Source organism: Mirounga leonina, unplaced genomic scaffold, assembly GCF_011800145.1.
Source record: "Mirounga leonina isolate KUSES-001 unplaced genomic scaffold, KU_Mleo_1.0 Mir_129, whole genome shotgun sequence".
Classification (NCBI taxonomy): domain Eukaryota; kingdom Metazoa; phylum Chordata; class Mammalia; order Carnivora; family Phocidae; genus Mirounga; species Mirounga leonina.
In genome coordinates this window covers 48984239-49007783 of record NW_023270323.1, presented here as the reverse complement: position 1 = coordinate 49007783, position 23545 = coordinate 48984239, and the positions used below count along the sequence as shown (strand labels likewise).

Genomic DNA, 23545 nt, shown 5'->3' with positions numbered 1-23545 from the left:
GTTACTGTTTCTTAGCACACTACAATTTGCTTCTGAATGGTTTAACTGCCCAATAGTTGGAAAGGATTATTGGTTTAAGAAAAAGCCCCAGGGGCGCCTAGGTGGCTCAGTTGGTTAAGCTTCTGCCTTTGGCTCAGGTCACGATCCCAGGGTCCTGGGATGGTGCCCTGCACTGGGCTCCCTTGCTCAATGGGGTCTACTTCTCCCTGTCCTTTTGCCCCTTCCCATGCCCACTCGTGCTCACGCACTCTCTCACTGTCTCCCTCAAATAAAATCTAAAAGAAAAAGGCCCAAACCAGTATAGCTTTTATTGCGTCTTTAAAATATCACAAATAAGTATGAAAAATCATCCGGCATCTTGCTGTTTCTGTAGATGGACAACTGTAAAAAGAAATAAAAAGATCTGTCAATTCCCATCAATACCCTCCAAAACAAGTTCTACTCTAAATAATCCAAAACAAGTTTAAGATTCTAACTTACTAGTTCATAGTAAAAATGCATGTCACTTTTCTTTTTTTTTTTTTTAAAGATTTTATTTATTTATTTGAGAGAGAGAATGAGATAGAGAGCATGAGAGGGGGGAGGGTCAGAGAGAGAGGCAGACTCCCTGCTGAGCAGGGAGCCCGACATGGGACTCGATCCCAGGACTCCAGGATCATGACCTGAGCCGAAGGCAGTCGCTTAGCCAACTGAGCCACCCAGGTGCCCTGCATGTCACTTTTCTTATTCTGCCATTTATTGTGTTCCAGAATGTAACTCATTTTCTGCCATTAAAACTCCAGTTTCAGACTTAGTAAATTAAGACCTCTAAAACTAAAGCAGTAAGGAAACTTACAGACACTGCAAGAACCTACCTCAGATCTTATTCATCAGCCTGCTGAACTGTTCCTTTTTCAGAAACATAGATACCATCCAAAAATTTTCTGATATCCTTGTTTTTAACAGTTGTGGCTTGCTGAATCAAAGCAGCTATTAACAGTAAAAAAGATAAGGAAATTACATTACCAGCCAAACTCATCTTAAAATAAAAGGATTTTATTATATGCCATACTTAAAGCCTATTATTTTTGGGGTAGTTTTTTACTTAATTCCACAAATGAAAATGCTCACCAAATGAACAGAATACCATGTATTCAACTACAAGATTTAAACAAAATTCTATAGGCATAATTAGGCATAGTAAACATACAAACCTGAGTTTGATACAAGTTCAATGTCATTTCCTTCAAGAATTAACTCATCTTTTTGGGCTTGAGATACAGAACAAGCAACACCTAAAAAAGGGAGAAGGCATTCACATAGTGTAAAAATAAAATCAAATCTGTACAAAATAATTTAAAAACATTTAAATTAAAGTAACACCTTATTCTATTTACAATTCCACAGAACAAATGAAACTTCTTGAGATTCTGATTTTACAGGATCTGACTTAATCTGGGCAAAATCTTGTTTGTGTTCCTGCTTGAATGAATCTGTTCCAGAGTAGTTAAGACTTTCAGTGATTCAGGCAAGGAGTAAAGACAGTATTCAGCTAATGCAATTTAGCCGTTCACAGCTTTGTTATCAAGTCTTATTCCTAGGACTCTACAGATTTGGTACCTCTCAAGTTTCTTTTTTATATAAGGGTTCCCATTAAATGCTGTTAACCATAGCTAATACCACACAGTATTTCTGTAAACTCATTAAATGGTACTAAGAATTCTTTCTTCCCACCCCAGTGGAATCAAGCATCAAGAGAACACTAAGCTTTAAAATTTTCTAATGTTGGGGCACCTGGCTGGCTTAGTCAGTAGAGCATGTTGACTCTTGATCTCGGGGTTGTGTAGAGATTACTTAAAATTTTTTTAAATAAATATAATTTTCTAATGTCTAAAAAAAATTAAAAACAAAATGTGCTTAATGTTTACTATGTTACCAAGAACTGTTACAAGTTTTAACTCATTTAACCATGAGATGTTCCCAATTTTAGATGAGTAAAATGAGCTAGAGAGGTAGATGATTTGCCCAAGGATGATAGGAGAACTGAGATTTGAACCTAGACAATGTATGTTTTTGTTTTTTTATTTTTTTTTATTTTAGATTTTATTCATTTATTTGAGAGAGAGAGAGTGAGAGACAGAGAGCATGAGAGGGGGAGGATCAGAGGGAGAAGCAGACTCCCCGCTGAGCAGGGAGCCCGATGCGGGACTCGATCCCGGGACTCCAGGATCATGACCTGAGCCGAAGGCAGTCGCTTAACCAACTGAGCCACCCAGGCGCCCCTTGTTTTGTTTTTTAAAGATTTATTTATTTAACAGAGAGGGAACACAAGCAGGGGGAGTGGGAGAGGGAGAAGCAGGCTTCCTGCTGATCAGGGAGCCCTACGCAGGGCTCAATCCCAGGACCCTGAGATAACGATCTGAGCCTAAGGCAGCGACTAAGCCACCCAGGCGCCCCTAGGCAGTCTATGTTATTAACCACTATTCGCATTTTTTTTTTTTAGGATCTCAGTTTGCAAAGAGAATTAAACACAGCTAACACCCCCTGAAACTACTCCAATGCATAAACCTTTAAGAATCACAATCAGTACGAATACAATATAAAACCTTAACACCAAGAGTTATTATAAGCATAATCAAAATGGACAATTCTGAAATAAATATGGATTTATAGCCAACCCAAAACACATCTTCACAAGTAAACATTTCTAAACCGTATCTAAAAGGTACGCACATACCTGGCCTCATCCGAACCCTGCGGATGTATTTCTCACCCAAGAAATTTCGGATTTCAACAAGAGAACCATTCTCCTGAATAACAACGTTGATGGGGAAGTGAGCATACACAGACCTCATCTTGTAACGGAAGCCCTGTTTAAGTAAACAAACTATTAGCAGACCTGAGCAATTTGAGACAAATCCAGTTTTCAAATTTTGTAGGATGCTTACATTACTTATAATTTAAAAATGAAACAATCCTCACATAGCACTCATTGTCAAGATTTGGTTAACAACGGTCACCTGCACCAAACCTTCCAAATTGTATACATAAAAATGTTTGATTCTTTTCAGACTGTTAAAGGAAGCATTTATTTTACTATTTCCTATGACCACTGTAAACAATGCCAGCTTTTAAAAATGAGAACCCCAAAGCCCTTCATCTTGAACACTAGACTAACATTTACTGAGTTACTAAGGTATACCAGATGACAAGAATTCAGACAGGCCCTCTGCCTCAAGGAACTTAGCCTGGTAGTAAGGGTAAATAGGGGAAACATGATCCAATAGGCTTATAATGGAGTTGAAAGGTGCCATTATGAGGTGCACTCTGAAAGGACTGACTTTTAATGCAAAGAAAAGCATTTCAGTGAAGACAGCAACATGAACTTTATCTTAAAGCAGGGGGCGGGGGGGAAGGAAGTATAAAGAGAATAGTGACATCAAATATGCTTTTAGGGAAGTAGACAGGGAACACAGAAAGGAGATCCAGCTTTTTCTATCCCTTCAAGGAGCGGCATGCCAACAAGAAATCAAAGCCTATCTTATGTGCTACATTTTCTATTAAAAAACCAACAAAACCCCCCAACACCACACATCCTGAAGCTGTGAATTTTGTGGGGGAAAAACAAAACAGAACAAAACACCATCAGTCTAGTATTAAGACTGCATGGTCTTTACTCACATTTATCACTTAATCTTAAAGACCCATGGATGCCTATTATAAACTGCCAAGATCACCTTTCCAACCACCTCGATGAATTACAGGCATGGTCTATGTTCTGCAGTAGACATTTATGTTGCATACATACATTACAGCTGAAAAACTTCCCCTTCCAAACCGAGGCAGCCCGATCAATCTGCTTACCAGCGTAACGCCCTTGATCATGTTCTGTACGTGACTACAGATAGTGCGGACAGTAGCCAGCTCTTTTCTATTTCCCCACCATTTGTCAACTCGGAGCTGTGACGGAACAAAAACTTTGTATGATTCTTTCCAGTAATAACTAGGCTTGAAAGAAAAATTCGCTTATTCATGGAATTACTCTAGATTCAACTATTAGCCCTAATTAAAGCAACCACATATAAAGCCCTCAATTATTACTTTTTACTACTACACATCACAGGACCCATTTCACAAGGGAATGTCAACCCAGAAATACTCATTTTTCAAATTGCATCAAACTTCCCTTGTCTAAATACAGTATGAACAGCATACAACCCTGACGCTAATGACGACTATGGTACTAATATTAATATTGAGCTTTATAATCCCGTCAGAATTCGTTTTCCCAACTTCACTAAAGCAGCACCACCAAAACTAGCTCCACTTCTGGACACACAATTTTAAGCTGAAACACTGACCGTCAATTCTGTAATTCCTACAGCAACCAAATTCGGGGCTATGAAATCACCACCTTCCAAAGAAACCGTGAACGCGTCAAAAAACCCCGTATCTCACCCTCTTCTTCTTCTTTCCCAGGAGACTGAGTTCTACGTTGATGTGATTGAAGTCCCTTCGCAGGGTTCCTCTGGGTCCCTTCACAATAACTGTGCGTCCCTTCAGAGAGATGTCGACTACGAGAGAACGTATTTGTGAGGCCTCGGAACAAGGTACAGAGCAGGCAGTAAAGACGCGACAAGAACACAAACGTCAGGTCTCATACCATTTTCTGGAATGTCGACAGTCTGATTGCTGAGAATGGTCTTCATTCTGAAACACAAACACCTGGGGTTACGAGGCCGGCGCGGGGCCCGTTTGCGGCCGCACTACCCAGCGCGGAGCTCCACTCGTCCCGGAGCCTGGCAAGCAGAAACCCGCGGCCGGACACAGAGCACCCACGGGAGCACAGCCCCCGCTGAGTCCCGGCCTGGGAGGAGCAGCTCCTAAGCAGGTACTACGAGCACAGCGGGCGAACTCCCGCCCGGCGCAACCCTAGCAGCCCTATTACGGCGGCGCCAGCCCGGCAAGGCTGAGGGGCGGGGGTAGGCCAACAAGTCCAACACGGCGCTCGAATCCCAGGGCCACCAGATCCATATGGCGCTCGCCACGCTGGGGAACAACCAACATAGACGCTCCGAGCGCCAGACTCGCGCCCGTGACCTTCCCCGCGCCGATGGCTTCAGATTCCCAAAACCCACAAAGTTCAGAAACAACCTCACCTCGCAGGAGACGCGGCAAAGAGAGAACGTCTTTCGTCATCACGTTCTTGTAGCCCGTAAGGCCCCTGCGTGTGACGTCACGAGCGCGCGACGCTACCAGGCGAAAGCAGCCAATCGCGGAGCAGCTCAAGTCCCACCGGGTCAGTGGTGGCTCAGGTTGCTTGTCATAAGCCGAGCGACGGTTTGTTGATCTGTCTTTCCCGAGAATTAGCGATCCCTCGACCCTGCTAGAAAAAAAAGAGAGGGATGTCTCTGCGCTGCGGGGGCGCCGCCTGCGCCGTGGGGCCCCGGGTGAGCGGCGGGGCGAGCAGGGTGCGGGCCGGGGTGGAGGGGCTCCCATCTCTTCAGAGCGCCCAATAACAAGGCCAGCACTTACTGAGCGTTGACTTTTAGCTAGGCGCTGATCTAAAATTTTTCATGTAGTATCTCATTTAATTCTCCCGACACACGATCGTGTAGAGTCTCTGGTATTGGTTTGTAGGTCTCTCTGGCAGGCGATGAGGGCTTTTTTTTTTTTTTTCTGCTGTCAGAGTGATCTGAACCCTGTATTAATTGGAGCATTATAGGAGCACTGCGTTGAGCACGCCAAATTCCTACCTGTGATGGGCTCTTACTTTGTACTAGACACCAGTCTGGGCTATGAGAACAAAAACCTGTGTTCTGCTTTTAGCGGCAGAGTGATCAAATGCAGTAGCAATCCCGCAGCACCCCAGCAGGCACTCTTTGTTAATTGTTGAAGGTTCTCTTGCGTTGCATGTACTGAATCCTGAATTTTAGTGTTTTGGCTATCTCGTACACGTTTGTGTTCAGATCTAGAAGCCAGTGGTTTCTTACGGCCAACAAATGTATATTGAGTGACTACCGTGTTCAAACATAGAATGTAATCTAGAAAATTAAAACATTAGGTTTGGTTTCCCCCCTTTCAGTTCTCTGAAACCAACTGAGCATTACCTCTACATTTTAACACCTATGTCTATCCAAAGCCCAAATAAGAGAGACTTACTGCAAATTTCCTTTTAAACGTCCTTGACTCGACTCAGGAGTGGAAAATTGAAAGCTGTGGCATCTCCAGTTATTATTGCAGTTTAAACTTTATGAAAGACAGACTTTTAGTAGTTAAGTGGGTTACATGAAAGTGTGACATATGTGAGCCAGGTCCAAAGGTTTCCAAATCTATTGTACCTCTAGCAGTGAACATTTAGCTCCCATTCTCTTTTAGGTTTCGTTTGTTCTTAAAAGAGACTTTAATCCTAGATTCTGAGCTCCTAGACAGAGCTTGAAAATTGTTCAATATAATTTCTCTATCAGTTCTCTGGTTTTACCCTCTCTTTTTAGGTATCTAAATAGGTTAAAACTAAGTTATTTCAAACCCCACTAAATACATGTCTTAACGAACTCTGTCTTTAGGTATTTGGAAGATATTTATGCAGTCCAGTCAGAGCAGTAAGTTCCTTGCCAGATAAAAGAAAAGAATTCTTACAAAATGGACCAGACCTTCAAGATTTTGTATCTGGTGATCTTGCAGACAAGAGCAAGTGGGATGAATATAAAGGAAACTTAAAACGCCAGAAAGGAGAAAGGTAATTGAAATTTTGAGATAAATTCCTTCATTGTGCTTTATTTTCAGGTATAACCAAGCCCTAGATTATAATTTTAATCAGACTTGGTATATTTAGCTAAAAATCATTAGAAGTGATAACAGCCATTTACAACAACGTGGATGGAACTAGAGGGTATTATGCTAGCAAAATAAGTCAATCAGAGAGAGAATTAGTATATGATCTCACTGATACATGGAATTTGAGAAACAAGGCAGAGGATCATAGGGGAAGAGAGGAAAAAATGAAACAAGGTGAAACCAGAGAGGGAGACAAACCATAAGAGACTCAAATCTTAGGAAACAAACTGAGGGTTGCTGGAGGGGAGGGGGTGGGAGGGATGGGGTGGTTGGGTGATGGACATTGGGGAGGGTATGTGCTATGGTGAGTGCTGTGAATTGTGTAAGACTGATGAATCACAAGACTGTACCCCTGAAACAAATAATGCATTATATGTTAATAAAAAAGAGAAAGAAAGAGAGGTAACAGACACAGAATAGGTAAATAGCTGAAATTGTTGGAATCCTCTTCTCTGTGCTCTTTGACAGTTTTTCTTCAGTCTTCCTAGGACTTAGCCATCCTATACTACCATCTCCCTTTGTGCATTCAACATAAAATTTCTTCATAGAGCAAACATTATCACCTTGCTACTAGCCGATTTGATCTTGATAAATTTTTCATTGTTACTGGGTATTGGTATGCTTCTCCTATTCAATGTACATATGACTTATGGATACCTTGCCTTAATTCAAAAGAATGGTGAGGGAATTTTGCAGAGAGGACAAATTGTTTTGGGAGATACCCTACCCAACAACTTCTAGATCACAAGTGGATGTAAGTCAAGGGGAACCCGAGGATACATAATCTTCACTCCAAATTTTAGATTTTTTTCCATTTAATAACCATCACAAATCTGGAATGTAGAGCAGAACACTGGAACACTTGTGGGATCTCTCCTTTCTCTGAACAAATAGAGAACTTTTGTCAATATTATTCACTGGGGAATGAGATGTTCAGAAACTTCCTCATTCTTTCATGAAGATGGCATTACTTTCTGACTTTGCAAAAGGTAGACATGAGCATAGTGCTCTGTTAGACACAATTATGAGGGTTTTCTGAAGTGGTTTGAACAAGCCTAAATTTGAGTCTCTGTTCTTACTCTTATAAGAGAAATTGTAAGAGTTAACCCAGGATTATGGAAAAAAAACCTCTGCACTAAGAATTGTTACAGAGCAAAGTAACTTCAAAGCTGTGTGATTATTTGGGAACATATTTGTTAATGGATAGTTATGTTTGACTTTCCTCAGGTTAAGACTACCTCCTTGGCTAAAGACAGAGATTCCCATGGGGAAAAATTACAATAAACTGAAAAATACATTGCGGAATTTGAATCTCCATACAGTAAGTTTCAAAGTGTTAAATGTCCCTCTTAATTAAAAGTCATAGTGTTTCTGCATATGTGTAACTTAAAATTTAATAAAACACATATCAAAAACAGCAAGGAAAGCAAATAAAGATGTTTAGAGATGCATTATTATCAGTAATGGAAATACATTTTTTTAAGAGATTTTGTTTCTTCATCTGAGACACAGATACAGAGAGAGAGCATGAGCATGGGGAGACGCAGAGGGAGAAGCAGGCTCCCCGCTGAGCCAGGAGCCCGATGTGGGACTCGATCTCAGGACCTTGGGATCATGACCTGAGCCAAAGGCGGATGCTTAACCATCTGAGCCACCCAGGTGCCCCTGGAAATACATTTAAAAATCATTTTCCCGGGGCATCTGGCTGGCTTGGTCAGTAGAGCATGCAACTCTTGATCTTGAGATTGTGAATTCAAACCCGATGTTGAGTGTAGAGATTAGTTAAAATTAAAATTTAAATTAAAAAAAAAATTTTTTTTTAGGGACGACTGGGTCACTCAGTTGGTTGAGTGTCTGCCTTCAGCTCAGGTCATGATTCCAGGGTCCTGGGATTGAATCTGGCATCGGGCTGCTTGCTCAGCAGGGAGCCTGCTTCTCCCTCTGCCTGCCGCTCCCCCTGCTTGTGCGTGTGCTTGCTCTCCCCTCTCTCTCTCTGACAAATAAATAAGTAAAATCTTAAAAAAAATTTTTTTTAATCATTTTCCTTGCAAAAGAAACAAAAGGTAATTATATTTCTTAATTTCACACTGAATAGTACAAAAAAAGATTTTTTCCCCTGCAACTTAGGAGATGAGAGGTTTTTTCTATGTTTTGTATTACAAATTAAATACATGCTTATTGGAAAGAATATAATGTTAAATGTGAAACATCATATATGCAATCGCAAACGTTAACTACACCACTTTTATTTTTTAGCATATTTCCATCCAGGCCTTCTTTGCATGTATAAAATATATCCATTCCTATTGTTTTTAATTTAAAAATGGGATCCTGATATATATACAGTTTGACAGTTTAACAGCATTTTGAATAGTGACTTTCTTCATAAATACATTGTAAAGAATGGACAGTTTAAGATGCCTGATGACTACTTTGCTCAGCTGGTTAATATTTTCAGCTTGATTGTATTCCATTCCTTCTTACTCACAGGTGTGTGAGGAAGCTCGATGCCCCAACATTGGAGAATGTTGGGGAGGTGGGGAGTACGCGACTGCCACAGCCACAATCATGGTAAGAACAACCTCAGCCTGTGAAGTTTTAGTCTAGAAACTGAAAGGGATATTTTATGTCTTTCTCCTAAAAATGTGCACTCTGAATCTCTGGCCAGATTTTTTGTTACATATGAAATTATGAGAAATATGAGGGGAAAAAAACCTGACAAAATAGTCTAGGCTGATACACTCTCATCCTTCCCTGAATAAAACTATTATTGATTTTTCCATGTATGTGACAGTTAATCATGTGCTACATTAAGATACCTTCTTCTTTTTTTTTTTCTTAACATATATTGCATTATTTGTTTCAGAGGTACAGATCTGAGATTCAACAGTCTTGCACAGTTCACAGCGCTTACCAGAGCACATACCCTCCCCAGTGTCTATCACCCAGTCACCCCATCCCTCCCACCCCACCCCCCTGTAGGTTTTAAAGAGTAACAGTATAGTAGACAGCCTGATACCTCCGGTTTGAGAGTAGAACATTATTATTATCTTTGAACCCCCCTGTACATCCTTTCCTGATCCCATCACCTTTTTTTTCCTTTGACATTTTTTTTTAGCAGGCTTCACACCCAGCATGGAACCCAGCATGGGGCTTGAACTCTTGACCCTGACATCAATACCTGAGCTGAACCGACTGAGCCACCCAGGCGCCCCTCCTTTAAAACCATTTTTAATCCTGAGCTTACCATTTCCTTTTCTTTTTTTTTTTTTTTTTTTTACGATTTTATTTATTTTTTGACAGAGAGAGAGTCAGCGAGAGAGGGAACACAAGCAGGGGGAGTGGGAGAGGGAGAAGCAGGCTTCCTGCCAAGCAGGGAGCCCGATGACGGGGCTTGATCCCAGGACCCTGAGATCATGACCTGAGCTGAAGGCAGACGCTTAACAACTGAGCCACCCAGGCACCCCATCCATTTCCTTTTCTTTCCAGTTTTATTACATATATTTGTATTTCTTAACTGTATTTTATTTACCTTTGAATGTTTCAAATTTCCTATAAGCAAAATCAAACTATATTCATTTTTTGTAACTTGCTTTATAACTCTCAGCATATGTTCTTTCGGGTCATCCATCTATGTGATTTAAATTATAACATCTCTGTTCTAGTTGATGGGTGACACATGTACAAGAGGTTGCAGATTTTGTTCTGTTAAAACGGCAAGAAATCCGCCTCCACTGGATGCCAGTGAGCCCTACAATACTGCAAAGGCAATTGCAGAGTGGGGTCTGGATTATGTTGTGTTGACGTCTGTGGATCGAGATGGTTAGTGCGTCATCATTGCCTCTTCCAGAAATTGGTCCTTAATAAGTTGTGACATCATCTTGAGCAGTGGACTCTTTTGTTTCTAGATTTGCCTGACGGAGGAGCTGAGCATTTTGCAAAGACTGTATCATACTTAAAGGAAAGGTACTTGTTTTTGCATTTGCTTGTGTAATTTGAGGACTTTTTTTAGCCCATATAAATTCAGTTTCTTTAAGGTATTTACCTTAAAGCAGAGGTTATTGGGGCGCCTGGGTGGCTCAGTCGTTAAGCGTCTGCCTTCAGCTCAGGTCATGATCCCAGGGTCCTGGGATCGAGTCCCACATTGGGCTCCCTGCTCGGCGGGAAGCCTGCTTCTCCCTCTCCCACTCCCCCTGCTTGTGTTCCCTCTCTCGCTGTGTCTCTCTCTGTCAAATAAATAAATAAAATCTTTAAAAAAAAAAAAAAAAGCAGAGGTTATTAACCTTTTAGGGGATTATAAACCCTTCTGATAACCTCCTGGAAATTATGTGGTCTTTTCTCCAGAAAAAGTATATTCAAACATACAGATACATATTTGCATAAAATTTTAGGGATTCAGCAGCACAGACTTACAGACCTTTAGGCCATAGAACTTGTCCTTCATATTTGAGTGTCAGTTTAAACTTGGAGTAATTTTTAAAAAGGTGTATAACACTGCAGTCTTCCCGGCACTAATTTTGAGTAAATCATCATCTAGAAGTATATAGAATGAGATAAGTTCTCACATTGTTAAAGTATGCAATGCTTGATATAGATTTTATCCATATTCATATGCCCTGGGAAATTTACCCATGATCCACATTTTATTAATATTTAATCCCATCTATTTAAAAAGTATTAAAAAAGGAGTTATGCTTGCTTCCTACAGCTTAGTGCTAGTTGAGCACCTAGCACTTAGTAGATGTTTTTTTAATGATTCCCCTAGTGTTTTCTAAATTTTTTAATAGTTTACTTTAAAAAGTTCTGTTTGCAACCCACTAAATTGATTTCACAAACTACTGATGAGTCTCAACTTTACAATTGAAAAAACAGTGAGTTATAAGCTATGTTCTTTCAACATTTCTTTTATCTTATGAGAGGGTATATATGTGGTCCTTTTTACATCTGTTCTCTCAGGAAACAGCTCCAGAAACTTTGCCATTGGGTTTGTGAAAAAATTTATCAGCTGTCCTAGTCATTTCTACTGCTGTCAGAGGGAACAGCACTATGACCTAGTTCACATTTTAATGCTTGAATGCATAGATATAGCCAGAATATAAATAAGATTAATGTTTAACTTGTATTTCATTTAAGCAAAGCTCATGACTCAGCAACTCAGAAAACAGTTTTTAAAACCCACAGCACTTGTGAAATATTTGCCTGAGGGAAGGAGGATGACACTATTTGATGAATTTTTAAAGAAATCAGAATTAAGGCAGTCAAATACTATTTGCATTCACATAAGAATTGTCCCAATTTACTTTCCAAAGAATAAAAAGATATATTTCATGTTTTAATGTTTATATTTGAATTCTTTTAAGCAACTTTTTTTTTTTAAAGATTTTATTTATTTGTCAGAGAGATAGAGAGCACAAGCAGGGGGAGTGGCAGGCAGAGGGAGAGGGAGAAGCAGGCTCCCCGCTGAGCAGGGAGCCCGACATGGGACTCGATCCCAGGACCCTGGGATCATGACCTAAGCCAAAGGCAGTCGCTTAACCAACTGAGCCACCCAAGCGCGCTCTTTTTTTTTTTTTTTTTAAGATTTTATTTATTTATGTGAGAGAGAGAGAGAATGAGAGGGGGAGGGTCAGAGGGAGAAGCAAACTCCCTGCTGAGCAGGGAGTCTGATGCGGGGCTCAATCCCGGGACTCCAGGTTCATGACCTGAGCTGAAGGCAGTCACTTAACCAGCTGAGCCACCCAGGCGCCCGAGCAACTTTATTTTCTTAATACTGCTCAATAAAGTATAAGTCTATTAATCTCAGAATTTATTCTGATCATTATTTGCAAGCAGATCTGTTGTAACCGTTATATACATAATATTTGATGTTCAGGGTTTTTTTTTTTTTCCCATATAACAGTTTATATATGAACATTTGTATGTTCATGCTTTCTAAAGCATGATTCCCAGATTGGCAAGATTCTAAAGATAACTGTGTTGAAACTGATACCGAATGAGTACTGGTAATTTCTGTTTTGAGCAATAGTTACGTGAATTCTTTGCCTCAGTTTGATACTTATTTTTTTCCCCTCATAGGAATCCAAAAATTCTTGTGGAATGTCTCACCCCTGATTTCCGAGGAGATCTAAAAGCAATAGAAAAAGTTGCTCTGTCAGGATTGGATGTGTATGCACATAATGTAGAAACAGTTCCAGAATTACAGAGGTGATTTCATGTACAGAGTCACATTGGCAAGTTTGGAGGGCCAGAATCTGCTATCTTTTCTCACGTTTTGCAGGGGAGAACTTTCTATTTGACTTTTACAAAATGAGCTCTCTTTCTTTTCTTAACAAAAGCAACATATACGTATTATAGAAAAATCAGAAAATAAAGCCAACAAAAAGAGCATAAGCATCACCCGTAATATTTCCACCCAGTAATATCAATTACCATAACCTAAGTGTATGTATTTATATGCATGTGTGAACGTTTTGGTGCACATATACATTATGAGCATCTTTTTCTTTAAAATAGTATCATACTGCAAGTGCCGATGAGTAATTTTTTCAAAGAACGGTTTTCAAAAATAAAAGAAAAAATTATACAAGAGCAACAACTCTGATTGTAATTCTAAAAAGAAAAGACTTTTAGAATATTTAATTTAATTAATTAATTTATTTATTTGAGAGAGAGAGAGTGAGAGAGAGCACAAGATGCGGGAAGGTCAGAGGGAGAAGCAGACCTCCCCGCTGAGCAGGGAGCCCGATGCGGGACTCGATCCCAGGACTCCAAGGATCATGACCTGAGCCGAAGGCAGTCGCTTAACCAACTGAGCCACCCAGGCACCCCAAGAAAAGACTTTTAAAAATACATTTGGCACTGGGGACGCCTGGGTGGCTCAGTCGTTAAGCGTCTGCCTTCAGCTCAGGTCATGATCCCAGGGTCCTGGGATCAAGCCCCGCATCGGGCTCCCTGCTCAGCGGGAAGCCTGCTTCTCTCTCTCCCACTCCCCCCACTTGGGTTTCCTCTCTCACTGTGTCTGTCTCTGTCAAATAAATAAAATCTTAAAAAAAAAAATACATTTGGCACTAAAATATGCAATAAGTGATACAAAAGGAACACTGTTATCTTTCAGATGTATCTTCAATCTCTTAAAAAGTAGGTACTGTTCTTTCTAATAATGTTAATAGTTAGGAAAATTTACAGATTGTTACACCACATTAATGATCATATTCATATTTCAGAAAGATGAAAATTTAACCTTCAGGCAAGATTAATATGTTTATTTAATTTTAGTAAAGTATATTTGGCAGTGATCTTAATAGCTGCTGCACATTATCTGTATTATAGGACTTGAAAAAAGTATGGTAAACAATAACCAGCCTTTCCACTAAATCATAAACATTAGGGAGCATAACAAAGCCAATGGAGAAATACTTTCTAGAGTAGTTAGTTCGGTATTGTCGGGTTTTGTGGTTATTTTTAAACTCGCAAATTGGTTTCCTTTCTTCCTGTGAACTGGTCTCTGATTAAAAATAACAGCAAGTAAGTTACACAAAATAAAGATGCATTAGGATTCAAACGTATACAGGATTAACGTCAACTGATCAGCAACTCCTTCCTTTTGGCCTTCTCGCCATTTAAAACGTGGTGGTTTGGCTGCTGTTGAAGTCTGACACACAGCGTATTCCAGTGCTGTCATTTCTCATGAAACTGCCACCAGTGGGTGCCAATTTCCCTGGTTTCACTTAAGAAACATTATCCTTTCCAGTGAAAATTCCAGAATCATGCGTTTTTACCGAAGAGATGTCAGTGTCGTATACTCACCAGCAGAGGGCAGCTTGGTCTTTAGAAAAGAACTGAACATAAAAGTTTCAGACCTCTGAAATGTGGGTACATGTTAAACAGTTTTTCCTTTGTTCGGTGTTGAGATTTTCTTCCACTCTTTTTCTCTTCTCTCTTGACTATCCCTTACAATCACTCCTTCTCAGCTTCGAATTTTGGTTTCTCAATGAGTAATTCATAAACCGAATTATTTCCATTCTAGTTTTCTCTGCCCCAGGCTTGAAAGGCCTTAAAAGTAGACAGAACTACGGGGCCCAGTGAAGCCTGATTTTCTTCACAAAAGCAACAGCTAGATATTTGTGCACAAATGCTAATATTGAACCACATGATGTAATATAATGTCCAGAATGTCCTTTCCCAGTCTTTTAACTTGCTTGCATAACTATGTACTCAGTTGAGCTTGTGGTTATTCTTGCTGACAACAGCCCTGCTGTTTTCAAGGAAAGTTCGTGATCCCCGGGCCAATTTCAACCAGTCTCTGCGCGTACTGAAACACGCCAAGGAGGTTCGGCCTGATGTGATTTCTAAAACATCTATAATGTTGGGTTTAGGCGAAAATGATGAGCAAGTATATGCAACAATGAAAGGTAAAGAAATTGGAAAATGAAAACTCTTTTTCATTTAATTTGAGTAATAGCAGGAACTCCATTTTGAAGGCCGTGTTATGCTTCCTCCATAGTCTCAGCGAAAGTGCCAGTAAGAACAAAGTACAGAATATGATTATAACAGCAGCATAAAAAGGAAAGGAAGTAGTTTTCTTTTCTTTTTTTTAAGATTTTATTTATTTATTTGTCAGAGAGAGGGAAAGCACAGAGGGAGAGTGGGGAAAGGGAGAAGCAGACTCCCCGCTGCGCAGGGAGCCCAACATGGGGCTCAATCCCAGGACCCTGGGATCATGACCTGAGCTGAAGACAGACACTTAACTGACTGAGCCACCCAGGCGCCCAAAAGTATGTTTTCTTAGAACACTATGGAATGATATGCAGAAAGGATATGAAATTTGTATCCCATTTTATTCCGTACCCTTTAATCAAGTGAAAATAAGATTTTATCCACGTTTCTTATTTAATCATTGCATAGTTTTAAGAGCCAGCCAGGTTACCAGGAGCTCTGACAGGCAGTGACAAGATGAATAAGATGAAGCCAGGCCTTTGAGGAAGAGCTTACTGGTAACATTGTCACATAATATGATGTGCTTTGGACTTTGCTGAATCTTAGTCTCATAAGCCCATCTGCTTTATGATTCTTGGGCTTTATAAATTGTAAAAAAAACAAACCTGTTATTTACATGAGGATCCTTTGCCTACTTGCAGTTATTTATTGGTTCTAAGAGTAACAAGTGCAAATAGTAATTAAAAGCTTCTCTTTACTAGAGTAAAATTACAGTTGTACTAGAAAAATTCTGATACATGAGAGGTCAAATCACATCCTCCAAGCATATCTTGCACAGTTAGTAAAACTGAGTACAGCATGTCTGGTCTATAGTAGGAGTGATTTCAGGCCTTTTGTATACCATTCCCTTCCTCTTTTCTGCCCAACAGACTTCTGCTTGAAATACCCTTAACCCTTATGTTAGAATTTATTCCATAGTATTAGAGTTATTTGTCCTTCTTTTTGTCAGCCGCTCATGACTGTCTTACTCATTCCTATGTTTCCAATCCTTTTCATATTCCCTGGCACTTTTAAATGGATAGATATAGTCTTACTCCCCAACATCAGGGTTTTGGGACAGCGTAAAATTCACACTGTTCTGAAGTAAAATGATGCTCAGGGAAATTATGCTTAAATCTACAATTTCAGCATCATAAAAACATCTGCCAATGGAGCGCCTGGCTTCTTCAGTCTGTGGAGCATATGACTCTTGATCTCAGGGTTCTGAGTCTGAGTCCCACCTTGGGTGTAGAGATTACTTAAAAATAAAAAAATCTTGGGGCACCTGGCTGGCCCAGTCTATAGAGCATGCAACTCTTGATTTCAGGATCGTAAGTTCGTGCCCCGTTTTGGGTGTAGCGATTACTTCAAAATAAATTTTTTTTTTTAAGTTAAAAAATCTTTTTAAAAAATCTGTTAATGTAATGTGTGCCTTTTTTCTACAGCACTTCGTGAAGCCGATGTAGACTGTTTGACTTTAGGACAGTATATGCAACCAACAAAGCGCCACCTTAAGGTATTGCTATCTTGAATTACCGAACGTTCACTGGTAATTTGAATTAGATCTTTGTCATCTGTAGGTACAATTAAGAAGCTGCTGACTTTCTAGTGTAATGTTCCCTGTATATTTCCAAGCCCCAGTTTCCTTTTTATTATCTGCATAAAGCCAACAGATATACTGGCCTGAAAATTATACGACTTCAGTGAATGTACAGAAAAAGAATTAAATAGTTGGGAAATGGCATTCATTCACACTTGGTCATCTTGTGATTTGTTTTAGAGTGACATGAGAGCCAGAGGTGAAGTAAAAAAGAAAAGTCAGTCTTCTTATTTCTGTATTGGACATTCGTTCGTTCAAGAAACGTTTGTCGAGTAGTGACTATGTGCCAGACTCAGGGCTGAGCACAAAAGACGAGACAAGACATGGAAGTCTGGTCCTCACGAACCTTGTAGACGTGATTAATTCTTGATTATACCTGTTAGTCAGTGAAGGAGTAATACAGATATGTAATCTCTACAGATAATCTCATCTTTTAGAATAGTTAATGTACTACAAAATTGATGTTTTCCCTCCTCTCTAATTCCCCGTGATCGAGTACTGATAGAGGGGCCCAGTAACCAGTAGACAGGTCGTCTGTGAGGAAGGAGAGGAGAAAAGCCCCTGGGCAACTGGGTAAATTATGAAGTGAAAACCATCCTGAATGCATGAGCATAGATTTTCTACAGAATCACAATGATTTAGGGAAATTCTAAAATCTATCTGAATGAATTCTTTAAATGTAGGTTGATGAATACATTACTCCTGAAAAGTTCAAACACTGGGAAAAAGTAGGAAATGAACTTGGATTTCATTACACTGCTAGTGGCCCGCTGGTGCGTTCTTCATATAAAGCAGGTAAGTTAGACCGCAGGGCATGGTTTTATTTAGACTATAACTTTCCATGTTAAATTTATAATAGCTGTGGTTGCCTTTTATAGGAAAAAATGCGTTTTTTTCTGGAACTTCCTTAGGAACTTTGCTCCATAGAGGACATGTTAAGGAAAAATTTCTCTTAAGCCTGTTTTTTCCTTTAAATAAAGAACTTGCTCCCCCTTTCTAGCTCAGCTACTGTGACGAAAGCAGGAGGAATCAGCTTATTCTTTGTGTGGATTTCAATAGTAGGTTATTCAGAAATGACAAATACCAGTTAAGTATATAACGTGGTTTTCTGAAAAATGTATATTCATTCGCCGTCATGCCTGCTGCATCTCTAAACTCCTAATTTCAGATCAGTTTAAATCCTGAGAAGTAGCTGTTTGACTACATTGCTGTTTCTCTTAATATCTCTGTGGTTTTCCTCCCAGAGGCAACAGGAAAAAAATGTGTAAGGTTATTTTCCTTATAGAAATTGTTACTGTTTTTACTAGCTACACTGCAGTTCTTCACCTTTGTAATTTCAGCTCTTATTTTGGTCAATAGCTTGAGCTGACTTAATGAAAAGAAAAGCCTTTTCCAAGTGATAAAAAGTCATGTGATAATGGCCATCAAAAAGTCTATGAGAACATATCTGAAGCCTGAATTTAATCCAAAAAATGTTTATAATGTTTTCCCTATCAGTTGGACATAACAATTGTAATTTCTTGAAGAATAAGCAGTTATTTTTTGGATCAATCTAAACTACATGATTACTGTAAATGATCTTTTAGATGATTGTGTTATAGGGTTTAAATCATGGATATATTTAAATTAGGCATGCATTCTATTGGTAAAAGCTAATGTTCATGTATTAGTGATGTTCAGTGTGTTCCTATAAAGAAATTCAGGGCATTTCAATGAACTAACAACAGCTTATCCTCCTTATAAAACCCAAGACGTTGATTCAACACTGACTCACAGGATGTGGGGACTTTGGAAGCCAATAAAGTGATTCTTCAAGCAAGAAGAATTCTGCTGGCAAGCTGAAAAACTCTGTAAAGAATAGAACTAACATCAGCTTCCAGAGTGGTTAGAGTAAAGTAAAATCATTTGCAAGGAGTTTTTATTTTGTTTTTTAAGGAAAATTTTTAACATTTATAAGAAAGTAAATTATGAACTTTTTAGTGCTTTTAAAGTTACCAGTAAAAGATCTACTATGTAGCGCATTAGACTCAGATGATGGGCTAGGGCCTGGTAATGTTGGTTCTGCTCCTGCCAGATTTAGATAAGGTCTAGAGGAGCATGGATAACTCTCCATTATGTGGCTGGGTTGTGAACCTTGGGATTCTTGGTGATTGTGTACACATATGGTCGTTGCAGTTATACGTGTATATTAAGATGACAAAGCAAAGTTCATCAGACTCATAAAACCAGGCCCGCGGTGCTGGGCTCTGCCAGTAAGCACTGAGCCATGCTGTAACAGTGAGAGACAAAATGGAACCCTAATGACCTGAAAAGGGAAATGTGCCCCCTCTAAGCAGCTCTCTTAATGCTCAGGCACAACTGAGGGGGTGGGGAGAAAGCCCATTATAAATGAAGAGCTCTTGCTTCCCTAGAGGGGAATAAGCTGAAGGGATTCCATCAGATGAGTCTGCTCAACTGCAATGAGGTCTGTTTTATAAACATGAGATCCAGGCTAATAATGGAGCAGAATTGCTCTCTGAAATGAATTGTGCCAACGGCAATACTTTGTCAGTGGCGAGGAATAGATAGTGCACATAAAGTGGAATAAATGTTCAAAAGTGTACAATACAATAGAAACAAAATGTAGATACAATAGGGTCACCCTTTTAAAATGTTGAATTACTAGAAAGAATAACAGAGACTATAGTGATAAAAAATTTTTTGTAACCATTGGGGGTAGAGTTTACTTAAAAAAAAAGATAAAGCTAATGGGGCGCCTGGCTGGCTCAGTCGGTAGAGCATGCAACTCTTTGATTTCCGGGTCACGAGTTCAAGCTCCACATTGGGTGTAGACCTTAACATTAAAAAAATAAATTAATTAAAAAATAGAAAGGAAACACGTGTAATTCTGAAATTTATGTTAAATTGGTAGTAACGTGTTTTCATTTTTCCTAAATAGGTGAATTTTTCCTGAAAAATCTAGTGGCTAAAAGAAAAAAGTCCTCTCAAATATAACAAGACCTTCAAGATCACATGAATTGTGAATATCTGATTCCAACTGGTAATAGAAGTGGTACCAGAGGGCGCCTGGGTGGCTCAGTCGGTTAAGCCGCTGCCTTCGGCTCAGGTCATGATCCCGGGGTCCTGGGATCGAGCCCCGCATCGGGCTCCCTGCTCCGCGGGAAGCCTGCTTCTCCCTCTCCCCCTGCTTGTGTTCCCTCTCTCGCTGTGTCTCTCTCTGTCAAATAAATAAATAAAATCTTAAAAAAAAAAAAAAAAAAGAAGTGGTACCAGAATGCCTGACTTCAGTGGACATACCTCAGTCTCCTTGTTTTAAGAAACACGTCGAGAGCTGTGCATATTTAATTAAATAATTCACTTGCCTTTTAGCGTATCTTCTTTGTTCTATTAAACAATTGCTTGCTGTGATATAATCATAAAATGTCTTTTAAGAGTTTTACTGTTAACAGTATAATTAAAAATACATGAAAAACTTCTAGAAAAGCTTCCAAGCCTATTACCTGTACGTCATCGTCACATGGCACTTGTGAAAAATGACATATCGTGATGAAACAGCACAGCTCGAGGGTGATCTGCTTTCTTACAGTCGGCATATGGCCTTTACAGAATACTGCAGCATCGCTGGAATAATTTAGAAAGGCTTAAGAGTTTGCATGTTGATTCTTTACATTGGGATGACTGCTTAGACCTGCAAAATAGTTTCACAATAGTTACTTGGTTAGGACCTCGGGGAAACCAAGATCACGATGGTATCGGAAGACAGGGAAATAGAACCTAAGAAAAAGGGTGTTAACCCTCATTTTACAGTAGTTTGCCACATCCACGTGTACTATCCCACTGATTCCTTCTATTTTTCACACCACTCCACTGAGGGGGTTGTATGCGATGGTAATGACCTGAGGGAGGATTTTCTTTCCCAGGTACTAGAATTCAACTTCATCTTTTGACTCTAAATCCTGTTTTTCTACTACGTTCTTGCAAAGGAAGTTTTTAGATGGCTAAAATTATAAAATATGTAATGTAGAAGGCCAGTTTGATTTTGATTTTTCAAATAGGCGAACTAATTTTTTTTTTTATAAAAGTAATGCATAACTTTGAACATGAGTTACATTTTAATTTAACTCGAAGGAGCCGTATATACTTCGGCTTACTTTCTTTATAGATCCTAATAAATTTTGTTTTGTAAAATTACCCCAACTTTAAACATCTCAGGCAACCACCCTCCTTAAAATCTGTTATTTCAGGGGCGCCTGGCTGCTCAGTCAGTGGAGCGTATGACTCTTGATCTCAGGGTTGTGGGTTTGAGCCCCATACTGGTTGTAGAGACTGCTTAAAAATAAAATCCTTAAATGAATAAAATAAAGCTTTCAAAAATCTGTTTTTTCACAGGAAAAATGGATTACTTTTCAGATTCTGATTCTATGACATAATCTGGATATTTCCTAATTTTGCACAATGTAGGTGAATGGTAATGAAACATTTTAGCAGCAGAAGAATTTTGTCGAATGAAATTTTTATAGAATTCAATGTAAAATAATTAAAACAGCATTTTATTTGTGCAAATACATGTTACAGCTTCATACAGTTACAGACATATTTGGAACTATATCTAAAAATGCAAATGATAACATGAAGCTATTTTGTTACAAATGCGGCATTGGGAGTCATGGATGACTTTTGCAGTTTTTGGTCAGCCGCAGCAAAGTATCAAGAAAACTTCTGACTGATAGGGTGAAATAATAGTGAATTAGACAAAATTTTAAAACACCTACTGTTGCAATCTCAGGATACTCTCCAGTTAAACTTAATCCCAAAACTTGAAAGAAGAGTAGCAGGAAATGTTTGTTTCAAAGTGGAATCACAAGATGCCTGGGTGGCTCAGTAGGCTGTCTGCATTCGGCTCAGGTCATGATCCTGGGGTCTTGGGATCAAGTCCCAAAGTGGGCTCTCTACCCCCTCCCCTGCTTGTGAGCTTTCTCTCTCATGCTCTCTCTCAAATAAATAAAATCTTGAAAAACAAAACAGCAACAACAACAAAAAAAGTGGAATCACAAATCGTATCTTCTGAATTTGTTATTTCTTCACTCCTTATTACATAACTGGCCATTATGCCATGACTAGACCATGTGACCAAATACCTGGGTCTTGGGTGCCTGGGTGGCTCAGATGGTTAAGTGTCTGCCTTCGGTTCGGGTCATGATCTCAGGGTCCTGGGATCGAGTCCCGCATCAGGCTCCCTGCTCCTTGGGAGCCTGCTTCTCCCTCTGCCTCTCTCTCTCTCTCTGTCTCTCATGAATAAATAAATAAAATCTTTAAAAAAAAAAAAAAGATTCAAATACCTGGGTCTTGCTGGACATTTGAGTTAACATGTGTAGAGATATACTCCTTTGCACAACTGTACAAGAATGGACAGGCCTGAATCTTAAAAAGCCAGGGCAGAGCTTTGACCTTCCTAAACAATGATGCATTAATAAGCACATTTAAATGCACAGACATGACAGGAGGTCTATATAAAAATTCTTGATCCAGGGGCGCCTGGGTGGCTCAGTCGTTAAGCGTCTGCCTTTGGCTCAGGTCATGATCCCAGAGTCTTGGGATCGAGCCCCGCATCGGGCTCCCTGCTCAGCAGGAAGCCTGCTTCTCCCTCTCCCACTCCCCCTGTTTGTGTTCCCTCTCTCGCTATCTCTCTCTCTGTCAAATAAATAAATAAAATCTTAAAAAAAAAAATAAATTTTAAAAAAAGAAAATGGAAGTGATAAATGCACATGGTTTTTAAGATACCAAGTAATACAAGAGTCCCAGCCCCTTTTCCAACCACTGAATCTGCCAACACTGAAAACCACTTCCTGTTTGGTGAGATAATAAGTATCTTCATTAATGAAACCAGTTTTGGGGCGCCTGGGTGGCTCAGTCGGTTGAGCCTCTGCCTTCTGCTCAGGTCATGATCCCAGGGTCCTGGGATCAGTCCTGCGTTGAGCCCCTCATCCAGCTCCAGCCCTGCATGGAGCTCCTGCTCAGCGGGGAGTCTGCTTCTCCCTCTCCCTCTGCCCCTCCCCATGCTTGTGCTTTCTCACGCGCTCACTTTCTCTCTCTCTAGTAAATAAAATCTTTTTAAAAAAATGAAACCCAGTTTGGGACGCCTGGGTGGCTCCGTCGGTTAAGTGTCTGCCTTCGGCTCAGGTCATGATCCCCGGGTCCTGGGATCGAGCACCACATCGGGCTCCTTGCTCAGCGGGAAGGCTGCTTCTCCCTCTGCCCCCCCCCCCCCCCCCCCGCTTGTTTTCTCTCTCTCTCTCTCTGACAAATAAAATCTTTAAAAAAAAAAAAAATGAAAACCAGTTTGAATAGGAGTTTCTCTTACTTGAAGCTGAAAGCATGTAACTTCAGAGATATTATCAGTATCAGAGGTATGACATTAACAAACATGAGCACCAGTGGCTTTGCAGAAAAATGGGAAAAACATCCCAAAGAAGGATTCAGAATGTAAAGCAGAGCAAGGTAACAGGACCAGCCGTGAGAGCAGTGTGAGAACATGCCCTTCATCCCCCTGAGGATCTAGCCACACACGCTTTCACGTACATTTGTACTAATAAAATACCATTTCAATCTATTTTAAGTTGGGCTTCCATGAAAATTTCCTCTGACAATGATTCC

The 23545-nt window shown here is 39.8% G+C and overlaps 2 protein-coding genes across 3 annotated transcripts; one reads left to right on the top strand and one right to left on the bottom strand.

Moving 5' to 3' along the window:
• Positions 1 to 285: 285 nt before the first annotated feature.
• On the bottom strand, positions 286 to 5195 carry RPL9 (ribosomal protein L9). Its single transcript, XM_035005118.1, has 8 exons — positions 5139 to 5195; positions 4643 to 4689; positions 4438 to 4553; positions 3844 to 3939; positions 2717 to 2849; positions 1194 to 1274; positions 855 to 969; positions 286 to 381 (listed from the first exon to the last, which is right to left on the bottom strand). Exons 2-7 carry the CDS (start codon positions 4686 to 4688, stop codon positions 863 to 865), a joined length of 579 nt encoding a protein of 192 aa, XP_034861009.1. The 5' UTR covers position 4689; positions 5139 to 5195; the 3' UTR covers positions 286 to 381; positions 855 to 862.
• A 93-nt stretch (positions 5196 to 5288) lies between these two features.
• Positions 5289 to 20021, top strand: LIAS (lipoic acid synthetase). Of its 2 annotated transcripts, XM_035005116.1 has the most exons (11): positions 5290 to 5429; positions 6546 to 6718; positions 8044 to 8137; positions 9307 to 9387; positions 10482 to 10638; positions 10725 to 10782; positions 12892 to 13020; positions 15082 to 15227; positions 16737 to 16807; positions 17575 to 17686; positions 19830 to 20021. In XM_035005116.1, the coding sequence occupies exons 1-11, from the start codon at positions 5385 to 5387 to the stop codon at positions 19883 to 19885; spliced, it is 1122 nt and encodes a 373-aa protein (XP_034861007.1). In that variant the 5' UTR covers positions 5290 to 5384; the 3' UTR covers positions 19886 to 20021. The 2 variants fall into 2 exon arrangements, with proteins under 2 accessions (XP_034861008.1, XP_034861007.1); XM_035005117.1 differs by lacking the exons at positions 8044 to 8137; positions 10482 to 10638; positions 10725 to 10782 and having other exon boundaries at positions 5289 to 5429.
• Positions 20022 to 23545: the final 3524 nt, after the last annotated feature.